General features: G+C 38.6%; 1 protein-coding gene across 1 annotated transcript in view; it reads right to left on the bottom strand.

Annotated features, from left to right (window-relative positions):
* Positions 1-338: 338 nt before the first annotated feature.
* The window catches only part of PTDSS1 (phosphatidylserine synthase 1), a 24,002-nt gene continuing 4,658 nt past the window's right edge, over positions 339-19,682 (bottom strand). Inside the window, exons 4-13 of the mRNA XM_010176803.2 lie at positions 17,688-17,812; positions 14,450-14,608; positions 10,835-10,986; positions 8,760-8,901; positions 7,734-7,846; positions 6,250-6,315; positions 3,903-4,002; positions 2,677-2,745; positions 2,091-2,160; positions 339-741 (exon numbers count right to left, since the gene is read on the bottom strand). Of these exons, the coding sequence (XP_010175105.2) occupies positions 632-741; positions 2,091-2,160; positions 2,677-2,745; positions 3,903-4,002; positions 6,250-6,315; positions 7,734-7,846; positions 8,760-8,901; positions 10,835-10,986; positions 14,450-14,608; positions 17,688-17,812 (1,106 nt within the window). The 3' untranslated portion in view covers positions 339-631. The remainder of the gene's footprint in view (positions 742-2,090; positions 2,161-2,676; positions 2,746-3,902; positions 4,003-6,249; positions 6,316-7,733; positions 7,847-8,759; positions 8,902-10,834; positions 10,987-14,449; positions 14,609-17,687; positions 17,813-19,682) is intronic.

Below are 19,682 nucleotides of genomic sequence, written 5' to 3'. Positions count from 1 at the left end.
TTGAATGTCAGTTTCACATCCTTTACAACTAACCTGGACCCATTTCTTGCTGGTAAAACCCGGTCACCAGGTCAAAGAGCCTTTACATAAAAGTAAGCAGATGGATACAAGTATGGAAATTCTAAATACTTAGTAGCTGTTGTATAGAAAAGTTTAGTTGTAACGCTGAGGGGCAGAGTTGCTTTTAGTTAAAGGATTGCATACTTGTCTAGAAAACAACAAAAACATAGTAAAACAAAACAATAAACCCAACCAACTATGTCAACTGATTATCAGTTTACTAACTTTTGTGTTTAAGTCCTCAACTAAGATATTAAAAATGCACTTGCAACATCTGAACACAAAACAGGATGTACCTGTTATGTCAAAATTATTTTTTGTTCCATCATACTCTCCACGTGCTTTTGGTGCCACAAGCTGAATAAACTAGATTTAAATCAGTGAATGGCAAGTGTCAGCAGGCAATGATTTGCTCTACACTGGTGTCTCCATCTTGACCATCCTTTTCTTCAACATCTCCTTTTTCAAACTTTTAAATTTAAAAATCAATCTTCCATTTGGAAATTCAGAGCCAGGTCTGATTTTCTTTGTCACCTCTGGTCACACAGCAGGATATCTTCAGAGACTATTCTTATTTCTTGCCGATCCCATTTGTTACTTTTGATTTGGAGTGCCGATTCCTCCTTCTAGATGAATGGCTTTCACTATTGACTGAATGTTTTGGTGGACTGTTGTCAGCACCTGCTGAGAAATAAATATTTTTTTACATATATATATATATATATATATATTTGACATTGTCAAGCTCTTGTCTAAAAGACAGTGAGGCTTTCTAGAGCTACAATGTTTACAGCTATGGATTATTTCAGGCTAGCACAAACTGGCTGATACTCGTGCTCCATCTAGTGGCCTATTTTGTTTAGAAAAAGCAATTCTGAAGACTTCTGTAAAATTCTCCCTCCTCCAAAAAATTCAGAAGCTTGCTATAGCAGAATATAGTGGTGAAACATCCTCAATTTTAAATGACATCAAGAATTAAACCTCCACATTTTTATTATTGGCAGGCACTATTATCAGAAATTAAGAACTATGGAAGGGAGGTGACAGATCCATGCAGGAGTACGTTTCTTGTTTTCAGTCTTTCATACGGCAGCCCATTTTTGACTCTGAGAAAGCAAAAGTGAGACAATGGGGACTGAAACAAGAATTCAAGAGCAAAACATGAAAAAGGCTGAAGTCCATAATTAATGAAGTGACAGAAAGACAAAGATTTGCTTGGCCAGGCACATATAAATGGGAAAAACATTTTAAGTGCAAGTAATTTGTCTCCAAAATACAAAAATCCACAAATATACTAAACTGAGAATAAATTTATGTCAGCATCCAGAAGAATCACATATGAAATACAAAGAAGCTCTGCTGTAGGTGCTTTTCAAGTGTATGATAAATAAGAAATATTTTTAATGATACAAACCCCTGGAGCATAAACTCTGACAGAGATAACTTCCAGGTGTGAATCTTTCTGTTTGTTCAATAAGCAAAACCACACTAAAGAGTTAATGGAAGAGGCAGGTAACTTAACTGACCTCCAGTGTGGGAAAAGAAGTCAGAAGGAGGTGGCCTTTGCTTAGGACAGAGAAAGCTGTTTATGACCACCAGCACAAAATTAACTAGGCAAGTGTCAGTAAGAACACAAGTTCCAGGACACATTCTTGACTGTTTCTTAACAAAGCAGGAATAAAAGCACAATTCATATTCATATGTTTCAAATCAAATGTGCAATGTTCAGAAAGAAAACCTGTCCACAACAATTATGAAACGCACAATACCCTAAAACTACAAGAACAGCCTGGAATAATGGCTAAAAAATTCAGTTGCTTCATTAAAATATAAATACATTCCCAAGAGTTAGAAGAAAAAAGGCAAAAAAAAAAAATTAAAATAGTTTTGCAGATTATTTATCTGTATGGCTCCTGCAGGGATGCTTAAATAAGTCCAGCTGTCTCCAAGGAAAGTTTCTCAAGTTTCATTTCCCAGTGCTGAGTCTTAATGCTACCACTTCAAGAACATAGGTACAAAAGTGCCAATACCTCTGCTGAATTTAGAATGAAGCCAGGAACCATCTGGACTGTACGGGCTGTCTTCACTTTCTGATAAGGTCTGCAAGAACAAGACACACACATGTCATTAGGATGCTGGCTCTTGTGATCAGTACTTCTGTTTGCAATTAGACTCGTAAATTTAAACTGTGGTATAAGTCCTAATAAAACATTCAGCCAGTAGTTGGACTTTCCCTTCCTAGTTAGAACGTACAACATAGATGATACAATAAGAACTTACCACGTGATTTGTTGTGTAACCAAGTACTCTTAATATTCTCCTAGCATTCCACCTGTACAATGGGAACATTAGCTAACCATTCATCCCTGAATGCTTTGCTAAAATTACAGCCTCATTCTGAGTAACTAAGAGGATAACATTCTTTAGAAACCACAGTGTAATTTGGGATCTGTCCAAGGCCTGCTGAATTCAGAGTTCTCTCTGTTGACTTCAGTTAGACTCTGGGCCATCCCCCCTCACCCCTTTTATACTAGCTCTGGTAAAGAATTCTAATATCTAGGAGCTTTGCAGTTTTAACTCTGGTATAAAACAAAAACAGGCTTCCTAATAAAATACCTTTTCTCGGTGGCCGTAGTATTCTGCGTACCAAACCATACCATACAGACACAAGAAAGTTGTAAAGGCCTAAACAAGGAAGGAGAAAAAAAATAATCTGTAAAACTTTTCCAAAATTCCTTGCTGGTTCAAGGTCTCAGGGTCCCTGGAGATTCTGCATTCAGAGACCTTCCTGTTGTGTTTCCCTCTGCACCTTTTTTCAGCATGAGTAAGACTCACACTTCAACTTCAAGGTACACATACACTCTGACACCATGTGCTATGCAGATCAGTTCTCAGTGGGAGCACAGGAACACATATAGATCACCCACATACATGCAGGATACACTCTAAGTACAATTTTTGTCCTCAGCCTGTACAGTCATCACACAAAGGCAGTTGGTAGGCATTCATAGGTACGTTATCAAGAACAGCCGGACTGAGAGAAAAAGAATTCTCCTCCCTGCCCCATGCTTCAGCTGGGGATACATGTTTGGTTTTGTGGTGCTCTGATCCGGGAAGCAATTCAGTACTTCTCAGGGATAAAATCATAATGCTAAATAAGAGAACAATAAATTCTGACTCCCTATCACCTGCTCAAACTGTGTTCCCAGCTAGAAGGGAGAAGTATTTATCTGTCAGCCCATTATAAATGCTTTATTTTTCACTGACCATTAAAAATGTGTTTGACATTAGAGTTACAAGTCTGGCAAGACAAACATCCATTTACCATTATAAAATGGGCATTTCATGCTGCGTTTGCAGCAATCACACCGAGTACAGAAAGTTGCAGGCTGAGTGAGAATGATTTGCCTGATAAAGCAGGGTTGTTTATGTAGCTGTAAGACTTCAGTGGGAAACAACATGCATTACTTATTAATGCTATTCATTAACTCCTGTTCCTTTCCAGTGGGCACTATAGGAAGCACCTCCAAAGTCAGCCTCAGCTGAATTGGCATTTTCTCTCATAAAGACAAAGCACCCTATATAACACATTTGTTTCATTGTTAAGCACTGGCAAAGTGCCTACGTTCTGCTACGTCAAAAAGGAAGAAAAAAACTTATTCTGGTCCTTTCAAAGTGTGTTCTGAACAATCTCACATTTGCTTTTCCTAGGATGTGCACAAAGCTCTTTACCAGCGTTCCCCCACAATGATCCCCTGCTGCCAGTGCTCCCGAGAGAAAGCTACTTAGATGCTTTTAATGCTTTGCCGTGTTTTATGTTTCACATGAGAAATCTCACTTACCACACAGAGAAGCCAAAACACAACATACAGTATTTGCGTTTTGGAAAAAAGATCCTGTCCAAACTTTATGCACACGATAGCTTCAAGGAAAGCAATAACCCTGTGGGTAAATGAAAGGGAGAGGGGAAGTGGTTACAAACACTAAGGATTTAACTCACATGTTCACAACTCAGACCCCAAAGTGTCAGCTCTTCTCCAGTCAGCACACACCTCCCCAAAACCACCATTAACTGAAACTCTTCGAGAAATTTATTCTTCTTTCTTTATTTTTCTTCAGCATAAGCAGCATACAAAAGGTGATCGACTGGCAGTGCACAATTCTGTGAGCCTCTGCTTGTCCAGGAAGCAAGCAGGAGTGTGTGTCAATAGCAGAGAATTTCTGTTTATACCTACCACTGTTCTTCAGCCCTCACCAGATATAAATTTCTTTTCCAGGCTGAACAACCAATAGACTCCCTGTTGGGTGAACTACAACTGTGCTTTGGGTATTTCTCTACTGGATGTAAATTTGTTACAGTTCTAAATAGGCTTATTTGCTTGCTTCAGATGGATTTTAATAAGAAAAATAACATGAAACAGACAGCATTTCAAATTCTCTGAGAATCCACACATTTGCTCTGGTCTGTGTGTAAACTCAGGTCCACACTACAGTATCAGAGGACTTGGGGAGAAATGTGAGGGGAAGAATTGCAATATTTACTTTCCCCTCTGGCATTATAAGAATAAAAATAAGTTATCTCCAGCTCCCTACCCGTTACCAGACATTTACACCTTTTCAGGATCAAAGCTACGAAGGCTTGCCCACCACTTGGTGCAGAACAAGGGCTTGTAAATCCAAACCTTCCATCACCTGCTATGGAAATATATTTAGTTTGTGTAGGTCCTGGACACAAAATTACATCTTTTTAACAAATACAAGTGTAGAAATGTGACTGGTACAGCAAAAGTGTAGAAAATTGACTCTTCTCAAGCTGAAGCAAATTAAGAAAACTATTAAATTTATAAAAGTTTAGTACTTAACTTGTTCAGTAGTGACACTGAGGTTGTACATGAACACATGCACAAACACTTCCAAACATGTGCAGGCACACTTAACATCAAGTGTTCCAGTCTCCCAAGCTCAACACTGCAGGACACATTCCGTACCAGCACTCTCCACAACCAGGGAGCTGCCAAAACCAGCTCTACTGCCTGGCAAACAGGACCCTGCTCCCTCCATGAGAGAGGAAGGAAAGATGCGTGCATGACTTAACCACTGGTATTGCAGAGGTGGTCCTACTGAAAATAATAAATTACAGCTTTCTCTGTACCATTTAATGTGACTTGCAGCATGATGAGTGGGGCCAAAACTTAGAGCTGTGGAAGTAACAACGAACTGATCAATACTGCAAATTAATGAGTTGCATATTAATAAAAACTTGAGAGCAGTGTCACTCTGCTGAGTTACCAACTATTTTTCTTTCTTGGTTTTATATTAGTCTTGCTGATCCAACTACAGATTAAAAAATAGTTAAACTGAACTACAGCAGTGGGACTAGAAAGACCACAATCAGGAAATGAACATATGAGGATATGATATACTCAAAGGTAAAAACAAAACAACAAGCTACTTTCAACAAGGACTCAAAAAATGATACAGCTGTTTGTGCCACATTTATGCATTCTTTCCATTATTTTTGTGAAGAATACTTGGGTTAAGCACATTGTACAATAGGACAGCTATTACACTTGAAGAAGTGGTACATCAAAAGACAGAAGAATCCTAACAGTGCAAGCTGTTAGTGTCCTACTGAAGGGTGATGAGAACTAAATCTACTCAATAGAACTAAAGACACTAAGTTTTTATTCAGTCAAAATGGTCTTGTAACATCCTAACATATTCCTTTTTGAAAAGAATCTTAATGAAAACAGTGCAATTTCCAGCAGATTTGTTGCACTGGCCTTGTTCATGCCTTATATCACTTACTGTCCATCTGTGGGGAGTGGTGCTACAGTACACATCAAGTCACAAAGAATACAGTTTCATACTAATGCAAGGCACCAACTTTAGTTATTCTCATAGTTAGGCTGTTACAAATTCAATCTATGCCTTTAGAAGTGTGTCCTGATCACCACATATATGAATATTCTATATACTTGCTTTTAATTGCTTCAGAAATTATGTTCTACCTCCAAATCCAGAATTTTCCTTTCCTCTGAACTTGCAAAAAAAGAAAATCTCTCCATACTGTTCCTGATACTAAAACCAACACAATACAAGGACTGGCTTCACACAAAGCCTGTTCCTGTGCTGGACTCATACTTAATGCTTGTCCAAGTCCTTCAAGAATGCAACAAGGAGACTTACCCGAACACCCAGCACTGAGTTCCCACCCTCTTGCACTGCGTATCTGTGAGGTATGCATAGTATTGCCTGAGAAGGGAAACAAGAAAATTCTCAGTGAAGTTGAAAGTCCCCAGAGCATTTACATTTAGAAAATAAGTTAATGTTACAAATGTATCTATATTGAAAATGAAGCGCTGATGGTTAAAATCGCATGTAATCATGCTGGACCTCTACCAGATGGCTTCAATTCTAGTAGGACAGATTATCACATAGATTGAATAGCTTGAAACAAAACAGAAAACAATTCTGAGAACAAGGACTGGGAAAGTACCCAAAGTAGTAGGCTAACAAAACTACATATCTTTCTTCTGCCTCTCCACTGCATGTCCAATTCTTTTAGGCAAAGTGCAACAGTTTCAAAAGAATTAGAGAATCCCCCCCTTTTTCCACAGTTTGTCTTTAATTTGTTAACAAGTGCATTTTCTTTAGAGATGTGGGCAGAGCAGAATTTCTCACTATTTTGAAAACAGTCTGGAGACCATTCTGCTGTGTTATTTATACTTATAAATTTTAAGAGTTTAGAGGGGGGAATTCCAAACAAGTAGGACCAAAATTCCTATTCTCAGTCTCTGTCTCCGATTTCCACTGACAGATGGGGAAGACGAGTGTTATTAATCCAACAATACAAGGATTATTTAAGAATAAAGACTTCTATGGGTTGCTGAGTGCTATAAAAATACTTAAAAGCTCACCTATACAGCTTGCAGGATGTTTAAGGTGATTTAGTTAACTGTGAAATCACTGCACATAACTTGAGACACTAACAGCCATACTTTAGGAATAAACCAACGCACAGCTCCCATTTGACTGTCCAGGGTAATGTCACTTTACTCATGAATGGGAAATTCCCTGCCTCTCACTTCAAAATTGTGTGCATTCTGTCTTCCTCTAGCCATGTCACAGGAAAAAAAAAAATTAAGGGAACTCTGCTAGCAATGTGCAATACCATGCACAACTGAAAGCAGGTTAATGTTTCTACACAACTGTTAACACAGCATATACACTGTTCTGTTACTCGGAATACAGTAATGCTCTATCTTTCCTTATAACATGCTAATATTTCCTGCAGACATACAGAATAAGGGGCTCAGTTAGAAAAAGCAACAGCTTGATTTTTCCTCATCTACAGTTTTGTGAGCATCTGACTCATCAACTTGGATACTAACTCACAACACAGGCAGATGCTATACAAATAGAAGATGGAGCAGACTAGCTCGGCATCCCTATGCAAACACTCATGTTTATATATATTTTATCTTATTAGTTTACTTGGCAGAAAATACACTTTATCGAAAAGCGATGACTGTTTTGCTTTTCATGGTAGCAAAAGCATAAGTTTCTTGAAGTGTGCTGTACTTATTCACAAACTATGTGAATAAGTTCTTGGGTGCCTAGAAGCCAAGCTACTTTAAATATAAGAAAAAACGCCATGGCAACAAAATTACCTTACAGTGGGTGCTGTAATGATTCCTATGAAGAGAATTCTCCCCCAGCTTAAAGGGTGGCTTGCTTGGAACACAAAGATATGTTTCAAAAAGAATGTGTTCAATTCAGTCAGCTTAAATAAATAAATAAAAAAATAAAGTTAGTTAATAGGATTCAACTCATGTAACTATTAGTAAGTTACTAGAGAAAATGTACAAAGACTAATATGGGAACTAAAACATGGAAGGAAAACTATTTATGCTGTACTACAGCCCTGATGGTTAGATTGAGGATTTAAAGAGTCTAAGATTCTCACTCTAGTACAAGCAAGGAATATACTTGTAAAACAAAGAATTATCTCCTAGATACCTCTAAGAAAGTATTTACTCTCTTTCCAGAAACCTTAAGGGACCAGACACTAATTCACACTGCAGTTATCAATTCTTCTGATTAACTTTCATACCCTAAATCAGGTAAGAATGACTGAGACAAATTTGGTAGAGGAATAGAAGAGATAATATTAAAAAAAAAAAAAAAATCTCAAACACTTCTGGTTCTCCTCTTAAAGACTACTTTCAGCAAATTAAGAACAAAAAAAAGTTTAGGCTTTAGTCTGCTAGTATTTGCATGACAAAGTACGAAAGCAGTTGGACATATCATGGAGCCTTGCTGGATCAAGGCAAGAATTCTGAGTACCAGTGACCCATCCAACAGTCAATGTCAAAGGAAAAACAAACACACACAACAAAAAACTCCACCCAAAACCCCACTGTCTAGCAGTTTTTAAAAGTGTATCAATTGCAAAGAGTAATCTGATGGCCAGTACAGCAATCTCTAATATCTGTTTTTTTCCACAGATTCTGTAATTACACTCTTGAACTATCACATAACTCCTGTGTGCAATGCCCTGACCAATTCTGTATTATCAATTCATTTAACTGTGTATTGCAATGACAGACATACATTGCACTAGAATATCTTCTTGCCAAACACAGTCAAGTAACTGAGCTGATGTCAGCTTTGATTTCACAGAATTTATTTCCAACCTGCCAAATGATCATGAAAAGGTAGATTCCAGCCACTCTTTGAAATGAAGACTTAGGGTCAAACCAGCGCACATAGGTCCAGCTGGCTGGGGTGAACTGTAATACAGCTCTTTTGATTTTCCCTGTGGTCGTGTGAATGTCCCTAGAAAAAGAGAATGTCTGGAGTAAATATAAAGAATATGCAAGGGAAGAAAAAAAAAAAAAGCAATAGCCATGTTAGTGATGTTTCAGAACAATCACACTTTTTTGCTGGACAGCAAAGATCTTCGCAGACACAACGACACAATGGAGTACCACAGCAAGGTGAATTAAGAAATATAAGCTATTAAGAATTTGAGTCAGGGTGCATTCTGCTATGAAAGCTCACCCTCCTCTATCCTCAGTCAGTAACTAACCACAAAACATGTAATTCCCTCCATGAAGGAAAGAAAGAAGGATTGTGATTCTGCAACTCCCTTGGAAAATCTAGAGGATATTTCTTCCTAGTGCATGCTGCCAGAGCTCTTAACCAAAAGACTCCTTGTTCTAGAGCTCACTAACATCAGTCCTTCAAGAATTTGTCAGATTCATTATTCATTAATTGTACAAGAGGCTGGCTCCACAGTTTTGAAAATACTACACTTACAGCATATAAAACCACTGCTGTTCTGAAAGTAGATGCATGCAAATCTGGAGAGATGTGATAGTACTGTTAAAAGCTAGGCAGCTTCTAAATTCCCTTTTGGAAGGGTATGTGAATGGAGGATTCACCTGACAGATGTGTCACTGGTTCTTGCTTTTGATAATGTTAATTCAGATGAGCAACAGCATCCAAAGGACTGAGAATCTAAGCAAAGCTCAGAGTTTCCTTTTCTAAAGGAGGACTAGTAGCACTAGAAATCAATTTTCACCTTGTTATTTCCCTGGCCCTTCTGAACAAAAAAGGAGATTCAGACTGTATATTTCTGACGCTTGTGTTCTTTTAGGCTAGTGGGATCTTAGGTTAGGGGGAACCTTCTAATCTTTAAGACCCATATTTATTCAATGAACAAAGAAAAACAAAAGGACACAAGGAAAAGTTTCTCATTCTATGCAGCTCCTCTTCATAGTAAAGGTCCAAAAAAATTGACTCATGCATTTAAAAGAACATGAGGAAAAATTATTCCACAAAGACAGTAAAGACTAGTCCTGCCATAGTTATTCTGCCATTTTAACTTCAAGTGAACTCTCTAAAAACAGAGGGACCATCAACTCTATTATGCTCATTAAATGAACTGAAATGCAGGAAAACTGAATTGAGATTAAAGGTTGGATGGTTCTCAGAGCAATTAACAAATTTGTGAGTAAGAAAAGAAAGCAGCGCAGAAGTTCATGCAGGGTACAAGTCTGAAGTCAAGATCTGAGCTTCTTTTCCACCTCTCAAGGCAATAACCATGCTTGCCACCAACTGGCAGGGAAGAAGGCAGAAGAGTGGCAAAATACTATGGTAGAAAGTGTACCTGGACAGCTAGGAAGTGACACTTACTAGGCCACAAGCTGTTGTCCCTTTTAAACAACAAATGCTACTTTATTTTGCAACTACTCCATTCATTTCAGAGGGTCAGCAACAGGGTAAGGCAGTTCACAGCACAGGTACAATGAGCCTGATTCCTCTTCTGCAATTACAACTAGTGCTGACAGATTGCCTCATAAAGCTGAGCCCATATCTAGTTTAAAAATATTGTATAACGAGAAAAAAATTACAATTTGTTTTATTCACTGCCTTCTTCAAAGTTTAAATTGTATAAAATAAATAGAAAATACAAACAGCTTTACTACTTTGTATTTTCATTTGGCATCCATGCTTGTAACTTGGATTGCAAAGGAAAATGATACATCCTCATATTTACAAATATATGCTGTACAATAGCATTACTACAAGATGGACTTTTTACATTTAAAATAAATTTACAGCATTGTTAGCACATGCAGATTGCATGCTATTTCTATACCACATGCATTTTATACACACAAAGAAGTAGTTCTACTTCCCAAGGAAATTACTTTAATATTATAAAATCAAACACGACATTTATCAAGCTTTAATTGAGACCTACTTGAAGCTCGCCCAGTGATAGGTCCTCATCTCCAAGAAACGACAAACTACCATGCCCAACCAGATGCCACCCCCGTTACAAAGCAGGATGTCCAAAATGACTTGATCCCACCAGCATTCAGCAAAATTAGGCAGAAGGTGCATGAAGAAGAGCTAGAGAACACAGCAAAAAGATTCTGGGTGAGGAACAACACAGAATTCATACAAATTCAGTTTTTAAGTACACATTAAAAAATCAGCTTTTCCGTTCATGTCACACTTCAAGGACATGAGCCACAACCACTGTAATCTGACGGGTATCCTTCCATTAACTTCAGAAGGCCTTAGACAGAGGTTTCCTTCTCACTGTTCCCTGTTGGGGCTATGCTGCTCATGCAGCTCTTGGCCTCTCAAAGACAATACACAGAACATCCATGGAAATGCATGAAACAAGCAAAACTACTACTATTTCTTGGAGGAAAGGTGTTTCATGCTTTAAAAAATTAAGTTTAAGAGAATCTTTATTTTATTTTAGCTAAATAAAAGTATGTCTTCTAAACCAGCAACAAGATGCAGTAAGTAGAATGGATGCATTTGTAAAAACTGTCAGTACTAAAGCATGCTGGAGTTCAGGACTTAATACTTGTTCTATTTCAAAACTCCTTCTTACATTTACTATTTGTAGGAAATTTAGTTACTGTAAAAAGACAGTTCACCAGTATTTCAGATACTACAAGCTTTGCTGCTGTATTTGATCCAGAACAGGTCAAGAAGCTAAGTGGATATTCCACTCTCCCTTCCTACTTGGTCTCTGGTAAGCACTAATGATAAAGCTATGCTTACAATGAAGATACGGGAAAATAGGCCAGAAACAAACCAACATCAGACCAAAAAGCTGGCAACATCTGGATATATCAAAACATATTCAGTCCCTTACAGATTTCCCCTGGAAAGCATACAAATCATTCACCTCAGAAGCAATCTGTTCCTTTCTGCATCCTCAGCTTAACGGAAGAGCACCGTGAGGCATTAGTAAGGCAATTAAATATATTTACAGATACATCTGGTGAGCTTACACTTTTGATAGAGTGCAGGATGACAACTGGCGAGAGTTAAGGCAAGATATAAACATGACTTACTGAGAGCTAGAAATGGATTCAGGGCCTCTCGTTCTCCTCTAAAAGAAAATAATTGTATTCTCTATTCTACAAGAAAAACTACAGCAACCAAAAAAACAGACTGAAAAAGTTAGCTGTGGACTGGAAATCAAGACAGCCATATGTTAAGCAGTCCCTCTGGAATACTCAAGGAGATGCTTAACAAAATACATAGCAAACTACATAATATTATTACCTCCATGAAAACAGGACAATTTTTGTCAGTTAATGTACATACACTGTGTCTGTGGAAGATTACTGGCATGATTTTGTAATAAAGTACCTTTTGTTAACAAATGTATAAATAAATATTGAAAAAATCAGACACGGGAAAAGGAGCAAGAAAAATGTTTTGTGTACGGCCAGAATGAATACTGGACCATTTATAATAAATCACAGTGACTCATACTGACAATGACAGTTCCTTTGAAAAATCTTGCAAAAGTATACCAAAGCAATTTGGTTTTTTTTCCTGACAAGGCTATGAGAATTTCAAGCTGTAGAAAAGAAAACTTGAATTTCTCTTCAGGACCCAAGCTATATAATGTTGCTCAATATCCTGCTACAGTTTCATGTTTTAAATTAATTTAACCTGAAAGGGGCACTAGGCTAGGAATCTCAATCTACAATAATCCAGCCAAAAACACCACGAATTACAGATAATGAGGCAGCAAAAACCAGAGCACAGGTGTTAGCCAGACCATCGCTAAGGTGCTAGCTGTTTTCTCAAAAGGAGAGGGCAAGGTCTGCCTGCATCCCAACTTCAATCTGATAGTAAGGTGCATGAGCCAAGTGTTTCATTTCAGAACAGGGAGCCAGCTGAAACCCATTAATGCTAATAGGAGATGCACAGCTTAATCTCTATGTAACTGCCCTGATAACTTCTGTAGGTTTCTAATGACTCTCCTGAATTAACTAATTCATTAAAAGTCCATTTCAGTGGTGATAACCTCTCTATATGTTGAACCTTACCCAACACATTGTCTGTTCCAATAATCTGCCTTTCAACAACAAGGAATACTAGACACCCCATGCAGTGTCAAATGGAAGGTGATGCTTGTGTGATGATCAACTGAATAAGAGTGTATGTGAAACAAATCCAAATTTATTCTTTTCCTGAGGGAAAAAATTACTACAATAACTAGCAATGCTGGTTTTTGTGGATAGGTACTTGTGAAAATCCAGTCTTAAGCAGTTTCAAAACAGCATATCCTTCAATGCCACAGAACAACAATAAGTTTTGAAAAGGAACTCATGGCACCAGTATCTTCAAATCAAGAAGTTTAATTTTAGGCAACTAAATCTTTATCTATGTTTCTAAATGAGAAATGCTTTGTCAGATTAGCCAAGCATTCTAAGACAGCAAGTGTTACAGAAAACTATTATTTTAAACACTAAATTCAGTTATTTACATCTACATTTAGTATTTTAAGGCTGCCCCAAAAGCCGACAAAAATTGGATTTTCTTTCTTTGCTCTGAATTGTCCAATCAAAGACTATAATGAAGTTAAACTCATTTTTATATAAATGCATCCTTGGATTTTAGGTAACACATATTCAAGCTCTATGTTACATGCAAATGAAAATATTCAGAGTAACAATTCATCAGCTTGAATTCCTAAAATAGACCTAGCAGTAAGAACCAGCAGTCCAAGCAACAATCAACTGACTAAATCATATTAAGTATCTGTATTTTTTTTTAGCCAAAATAGGCTTTGAAAGTGCCAACAGTCAAAGGACTTAAGCATGTGCTTGGGAGAACTGTGGTAAAGCTGGATAATAAAAATAAGTCAGTGGTCCTTCAAACCATGCAGCAGGGCACTACACTGCATGTGACCTAGAGCTTAGATCCAAGTTTAGTAAAAAAATCACATTTTTATGTCAGTGAACATGAACAAACTAGGCTTGTGGGGTGCAATTTAACAAAGTAAGTGGTTATGTGCTCAGGACTCATGAAAAAACAACACCCTGAATGGTGTCTTGCCATTCTATATAGACTTCTCCTCATGGGTCCTCACACCTTCCTCAGGGATCCCTCAACGCCATTTCACTGTACAGTATGCACGACTATATGTGCAATACTGTTGTATTTGGGGTAATGGGATCATGACAGTAGATCACAGATACTGTAAGGTGAAAAAAGAGAAAAATTGCTCTGAATCTGGGAATACTAGTCAACATCTGAAGTAGCATGAGTGTTGACTCCCATAACAGCAGAAAAGCAAAGCATGGATGACACCACTAGGCTGGCCTAGACTTCCCACCTATTCAAGTGGCAGTAAGCCATTTACCCAAACCCCAGCTTGCCGTTGTCCAGTAATGTAACTGCACCAACTGCTCAGCACCTGGTTTATAAGGCTCAAAATGTAAATCTATATTGAGAACGAGTGAGTCATCCTTCTTGTAACATGCACACTTCCCCCCAAGAACAGTTAAAGTCTCATACATTTGCTTATAACTAAGATAAATGGGTGGCCTACCTCAGTGAGCTCCCAGGTGATGCTAATAGTCCAGCACAGCCCATAGCTACGGATCAGCAAAGCCTTCATAGCCCATCCCCAGAAATGCCCAAAAGCAAATATATCAAAGTGGCTGAGGATCCTCTCCCAGGTGATAACATGACAGTTCACAGCATACTCCTGTTAATAAAAAAAAACAAAAAACAAAAAACAAACAACAAAAAACTTCAATGAACAGGCAACTTCAGAAACACTAGAATGAAGAAACTTTTTTCTATCCAGTACAACAAGCCTGAAATTATAAGAATACTAAAATATGCATTATTCCACTTCTTGTCCTTCTAAACTCTGCAGGAAAACTTTCAGTATTAAGACTCAGTGTCATCGCAGTACAGCTCTAATTTAAACAGAGATAGAACAGACCCTGGTGCCTGAAGGAGCATGTATTTCTTACATGACAGAGGAACAGCAGGAGCAATAAAATCAATAATAATAAAACCAGCAAACAGTACTCCAGAAAATACTTATTTGCTTTTCTTTGGGGTGTTGATTTGAAAAACCTTTCCCCATTCTCATGCTGTCTGGTGCTCAGCTGTGGCTCAGCAGTAGCTAATCCTCACCACTTTGTGACGTTATGTTACTTATCTCAATGTTCATTTGAGTACCTTTTGTGTCTGATTTTCCTCATGAAATCGATTTTCTAGAACACATTCATATTGAGAAAGTTCAGTCACAGGTCTGATTTTTTTTTTTTTTAAAAAGGAACTTGCAACTGTTCTGTCACAGATAAGTGGCAGATTCCTTAAGAATATTAATTAATATTCTAGTCATCAATAACAAAGGAAATGTGATCTCTCACCACATTGTACAGCAAGTGCTAGAAATTACTGCCCAACTGAAAAAAGAACTGTATGCCACTGACAGGCTGAATCTGTGGGGTTCTGTCTCGTCACTGGGCACAAGCTGAACTAGAAACACACATTTTAAAAAATCTCTGCTTTCCTACTCTCCTAAAATATACATTGCCACCTGCAGGTGACAACACGGCACTGCTCAGTGCTGTTGAATTAAGAAAGGATTCTCTTTTAGGACAGAACTATTGCTAATCCTGGACAAATGAATCACAATCAAGTTGAAAAGAGGATGGCAAAGGAAGATTTAAAAACTGGTCTCCATAAAGAGAAGAATGCACAATTTCAGACAAAGACTTCTATAAAGAGGCAGTTAAGACCACACTATGAAATTGTCAATAACCCTTACTGCTGGTGCTCCCTGAGGTGAAAGCACAGCATTGCTTCTCACACATGCCAGTGCTGCTGCTCATTCCCAGAAAGGTGCACCACCTGTCCCAAGGGCAGCAAAGCTCCAGTTTTAGTGCACGCACCCAGAGAGATCTGAAACTGGCTCCCTTGCCACCATGAGAGGCACTGAATGCACAACAGAAGGTGCAGGCTCCTAGCTACACCACAGTATCTGAAATTCTATGAGTGAGCACAATGAGGTTACTCCAGAAGTAAGCTTTTCTACAGGGCTCTTGCTGTTTTGCTTTTATTTTTAGTGGGGCTTTTTCCCCTCTGTCTCATCTCTACAGCTGCAGCTCTGCCAGTCATACAGTGCAATGTGTTGAACGTTCCTTTATGCTCAAGCAACTCTGCCAGCCCTGTGCAAGAGACCAAGCTGCAGCCTTCATTACAGTTGCACTTCAAAAATTTACTCCAACTTTAAGTGACAGTATTAGGATTGCAAAGTAGTACAGAGGAAGTTTCCATGGACTGCTACAGTCAGCTAATCTGCTGTGCTGTGATTCTGTGCCGGCAGTAATACTAGTCCTTCCCTGACTTAAATCTATTTATTTCCAACTTAAATGACAGAAGAGCCAGGTGAACCTGACTTACCAACAGACTCCTTGTCTCAGCTCCATTTTGTTGCTCAGCAACATCACTAACCCCCATGCTCATGCTCCATTTAGCAATGCGTCCTCCCACCACGCTAACAGCAAACCACCCACGCCTCACCACCACCACACGTCTCCTGCAGAACAGAAAGCCACAGCCCTGCTCTGGGTGCTGGAGTTGCACAACACAAGCTGCTGATCAGCTGAGGTGCAACACCAGAAGCATCCAGCATTTTCCAGGTAAGGAGCTGGTATGCAGCCCTCACCATCAACCAGCTAATGTAATGTAAGCTCTACTGCACTGTAAAGATTTCCATTCCCTCTCATGTGCTACAGGGCAGGAGTGTGCAGCCACTGCTGATTAGGTGCTGTGCAGTAGTTTGCATATGCAATAAATTGCTATTTGCCAAAGATAATCAGTGTATTTCCTCACTACTGAAGCACAAGTCTGATAACAGCACCTCCTATACAACAGGTGACCATGGCGCACTGATGCACAAACCCAAGGGCAAGGAAGCGTGCTGGTCAGGTGGCGGGCAGTAATGTGATGTGACAGTGAAGAGGACAAGACTGGCAACTCTTGCCTCTCCGTGCAGTAACCTTCTTCTGCTTGGTGCTCAATGGCTCACACACTCTTCTGTCTGCCTCCCAAGATACCTCACATAATCTCCCAGGCCTCCTTTTATCGCCTCAGCTCCCTGTGCTAGTGTCCTCACCTGAAAGGGTATGTTCTCTCTACTGAAAACTCTTTGCAAATTGCTCAACAGGCAGAAGCAGCAGCCTGGCTTTCTGTGCCACTCCAGATCATGGTCTATGGAAGTAATTTCCCAATAGTAACAGCACCAGTGCTCAGCTGGGTGACTGGAAGGCAGCACAGCCCTGCAATTGCTGTACCTGGATTTCCACATACTCAGTAGTAAGCCAGTCATGTACTAAGCTCCGAGCAATAAGGCAAGAATAAAGTTCTTTGAGTGTAGCACTGTGGCATCAAAAAAACTGATCTGGGGGACACACACCATACAGGCCTCATTTAGATACTACCTTGCTAAGTCTGTTTTCAGTATCCAGGCTCTTGTCTATTATTTAACGGAATCCAAAACCACCCCAGTGCAAGCATATTTTACACTCCCGACTGCACACTCATCTGAACATCTGCGCTAGAAAAAATACAGAAAAGACTGGTTTTCACACCAATTGATTTCAATGTAAAGAAATAGCAGTTGATACAAAAGGCTTGTTGATTCTGTCAAGTACAGACACAAACTTGCACTGTTCATGACAGCAAATTCAGATTTATCCTTTCCCACTCATGTAAAACATGCCTGAAGTAGCCAAAATGTCCAATAAATTGCCATGGATACATACCATAATATCTGCTTCCCGTGTGGCATATCTAAGATTAGGATCCAGCCAGTACATCACTGCTTTCACCTGCTCAAAGTTAAGGAACAGCACGAACACCAGGAACAGAAAATAGAGCACACTGAGACCTGCAAAAAGACTCAGCTTTAAAATCACATTCACTCACAAAGCTCCTCGGACACAGAGAGTTCAAAAAGCTGCTTTCAAACTGCTGCTCTATACACGCCCAGTTTGCACAAATGAGTTTTCTACACACAGTGGCTACAGGCAAAAAAGCTTGAGAGACACAAGTCAGATGATAATCTCTGAGCACTCAGCCCTTCATACCACCTCCTGTTTCAAGTGATATAATATGTGCTCAACTGCATGAAGACAATCAAAACAAAATCAGTCTAATCAGTTTAGACAAAAGTAGTACAGGGCTGTGATCAGGAAATTCTTTAGTAAGAGATACATTAGGACCCCAGAATTGGATTAGCTCTGACCTTTTGCTTTAAGTATTCTTGGTCTCACTAATGCAGCTCCCTAAACCTACAACACAGATTTCAACACAAAGATCAATTTAATAATCCCACCTGGCAATTCTGAGCTATGCTGGCAATAAAGAGTAGTTATAAATATAAAGCTAATGCATGCTTGAGTTACTTTTGTGAGCTGGAAGATTTGCTGTTTAAAGCTTTTAAAGATGATTATTATTTGTTTTCACACATTATAAAATATGAAGCAATACTGTATTTGGGACTACCATCTCTCTCCTCCCAATGTCTGAATATGGATTTATTTAAAAAATAAAAATTTGTAAGAAGTTAAGTCCTAGGTGTAGATCTGTGGGTAGATGAAGCTGCTGTTGGGAGCATATCTTTACATTATTCACAAGTTCACAGATACCTAAGATCACATATTTAAGAGGCATATAAATACTAACACTATTTCCACTCAAACTTACTTCTGTCCTGGAGCAACGTTACAGAAGGCAGAAAGACTTAGTATCTGCCACCCAAATAAAATAACGCAATTCTAAAAAGATATTTTAAACTATAACCAGAACTCACCCAGTTATTAATCCCCAGTGTATGCTAGAGAACAACCTCCATTCAAGTACGCACACACTAACAGAAAGTACATATACTGTCCTCTGTCCTACAACCTAAAAACACATCGGGTAAGCAGATGCCAAACTACTACAAGAAGTATGGAAGGGCGCATCCTGAAACACTGAGAACACACTATTCCTGCCTTTCATCTACTGAACAGATCTGACACCTCAAGGGTGGCTAAATAAGCCGTGCCAGAAGAAGCAGAATTACACAGGGAAAAATGTGGCTCTTGATTTTGTGTGCAGCCTTTTTCCAAGGGTACAGGGGGTCAAGCTTATTGAGAATGACCTTTTAATTTACATTTGCTGAAACCTGAAATGACCAGTAGGACCTGTGTTTCCCAAACTCCACAAGGAGTGGGATTCTTTAACAAGTACTATCTAATCAGCAGTATCCTCTCAATGTCAACAGATGAGTAATCAGCTACTTTGGGAGGCTACTTATTTTTAGCTATATAAGGTGGCAGGAGAGAGAAACATTCAGTCCCCTTAAAAAGACACAGATCAGCTTTTAAATCAAATGTGCCTAATTCTCTGCAAATGTGCTAAAAGTCTAGGATATGCTCTATGAACCCTGAACTATTTAAAAATTAAATCTCCTATGTTTCTGCAATGTAATTCAAATGTTTAAGGAGCGAGATGCCACTCAGTAAGTTCTGTAGCTAATAGAATTACTTTCCAAATTATGAACACAACTAATATGTACAGGTATTTTTGCTGAAATTATGTTAAGAATTTGAATATATACATGTTAAAAATAAATGTATGTGAAGCTATACAATGATACAATTTAATAAACATATAAAGTAATAGCATATTTTGCCAATGAAAAGCAACACCCTACTAAACTGGATTTAGCTAGAAGTTAGACAGTATATGCAGTAGCTATAAAAAAAACAGAT

The sequence above is a fragment of the Antrostomus carolinensis genome, unplaced genomic scaffold, assembly GCF_000700745.2.
Source record: "Antrostomus carolinensis isolate BGI_N321 unplaced genomic scaffold, ASM70074v2 scaffold12041, whole genome shotgun sequence".
NCBI lineage: Eukaryota > Metazoa > Chordata > Aves > Caprimulgiformes > Caprimulgidae > Antrostomus > Antrostomus carolinensis.
Note: the sequence above shows the minus strand (reverse complement) of the source record. Positions and strands in the feature narration are given on the sequence as shown.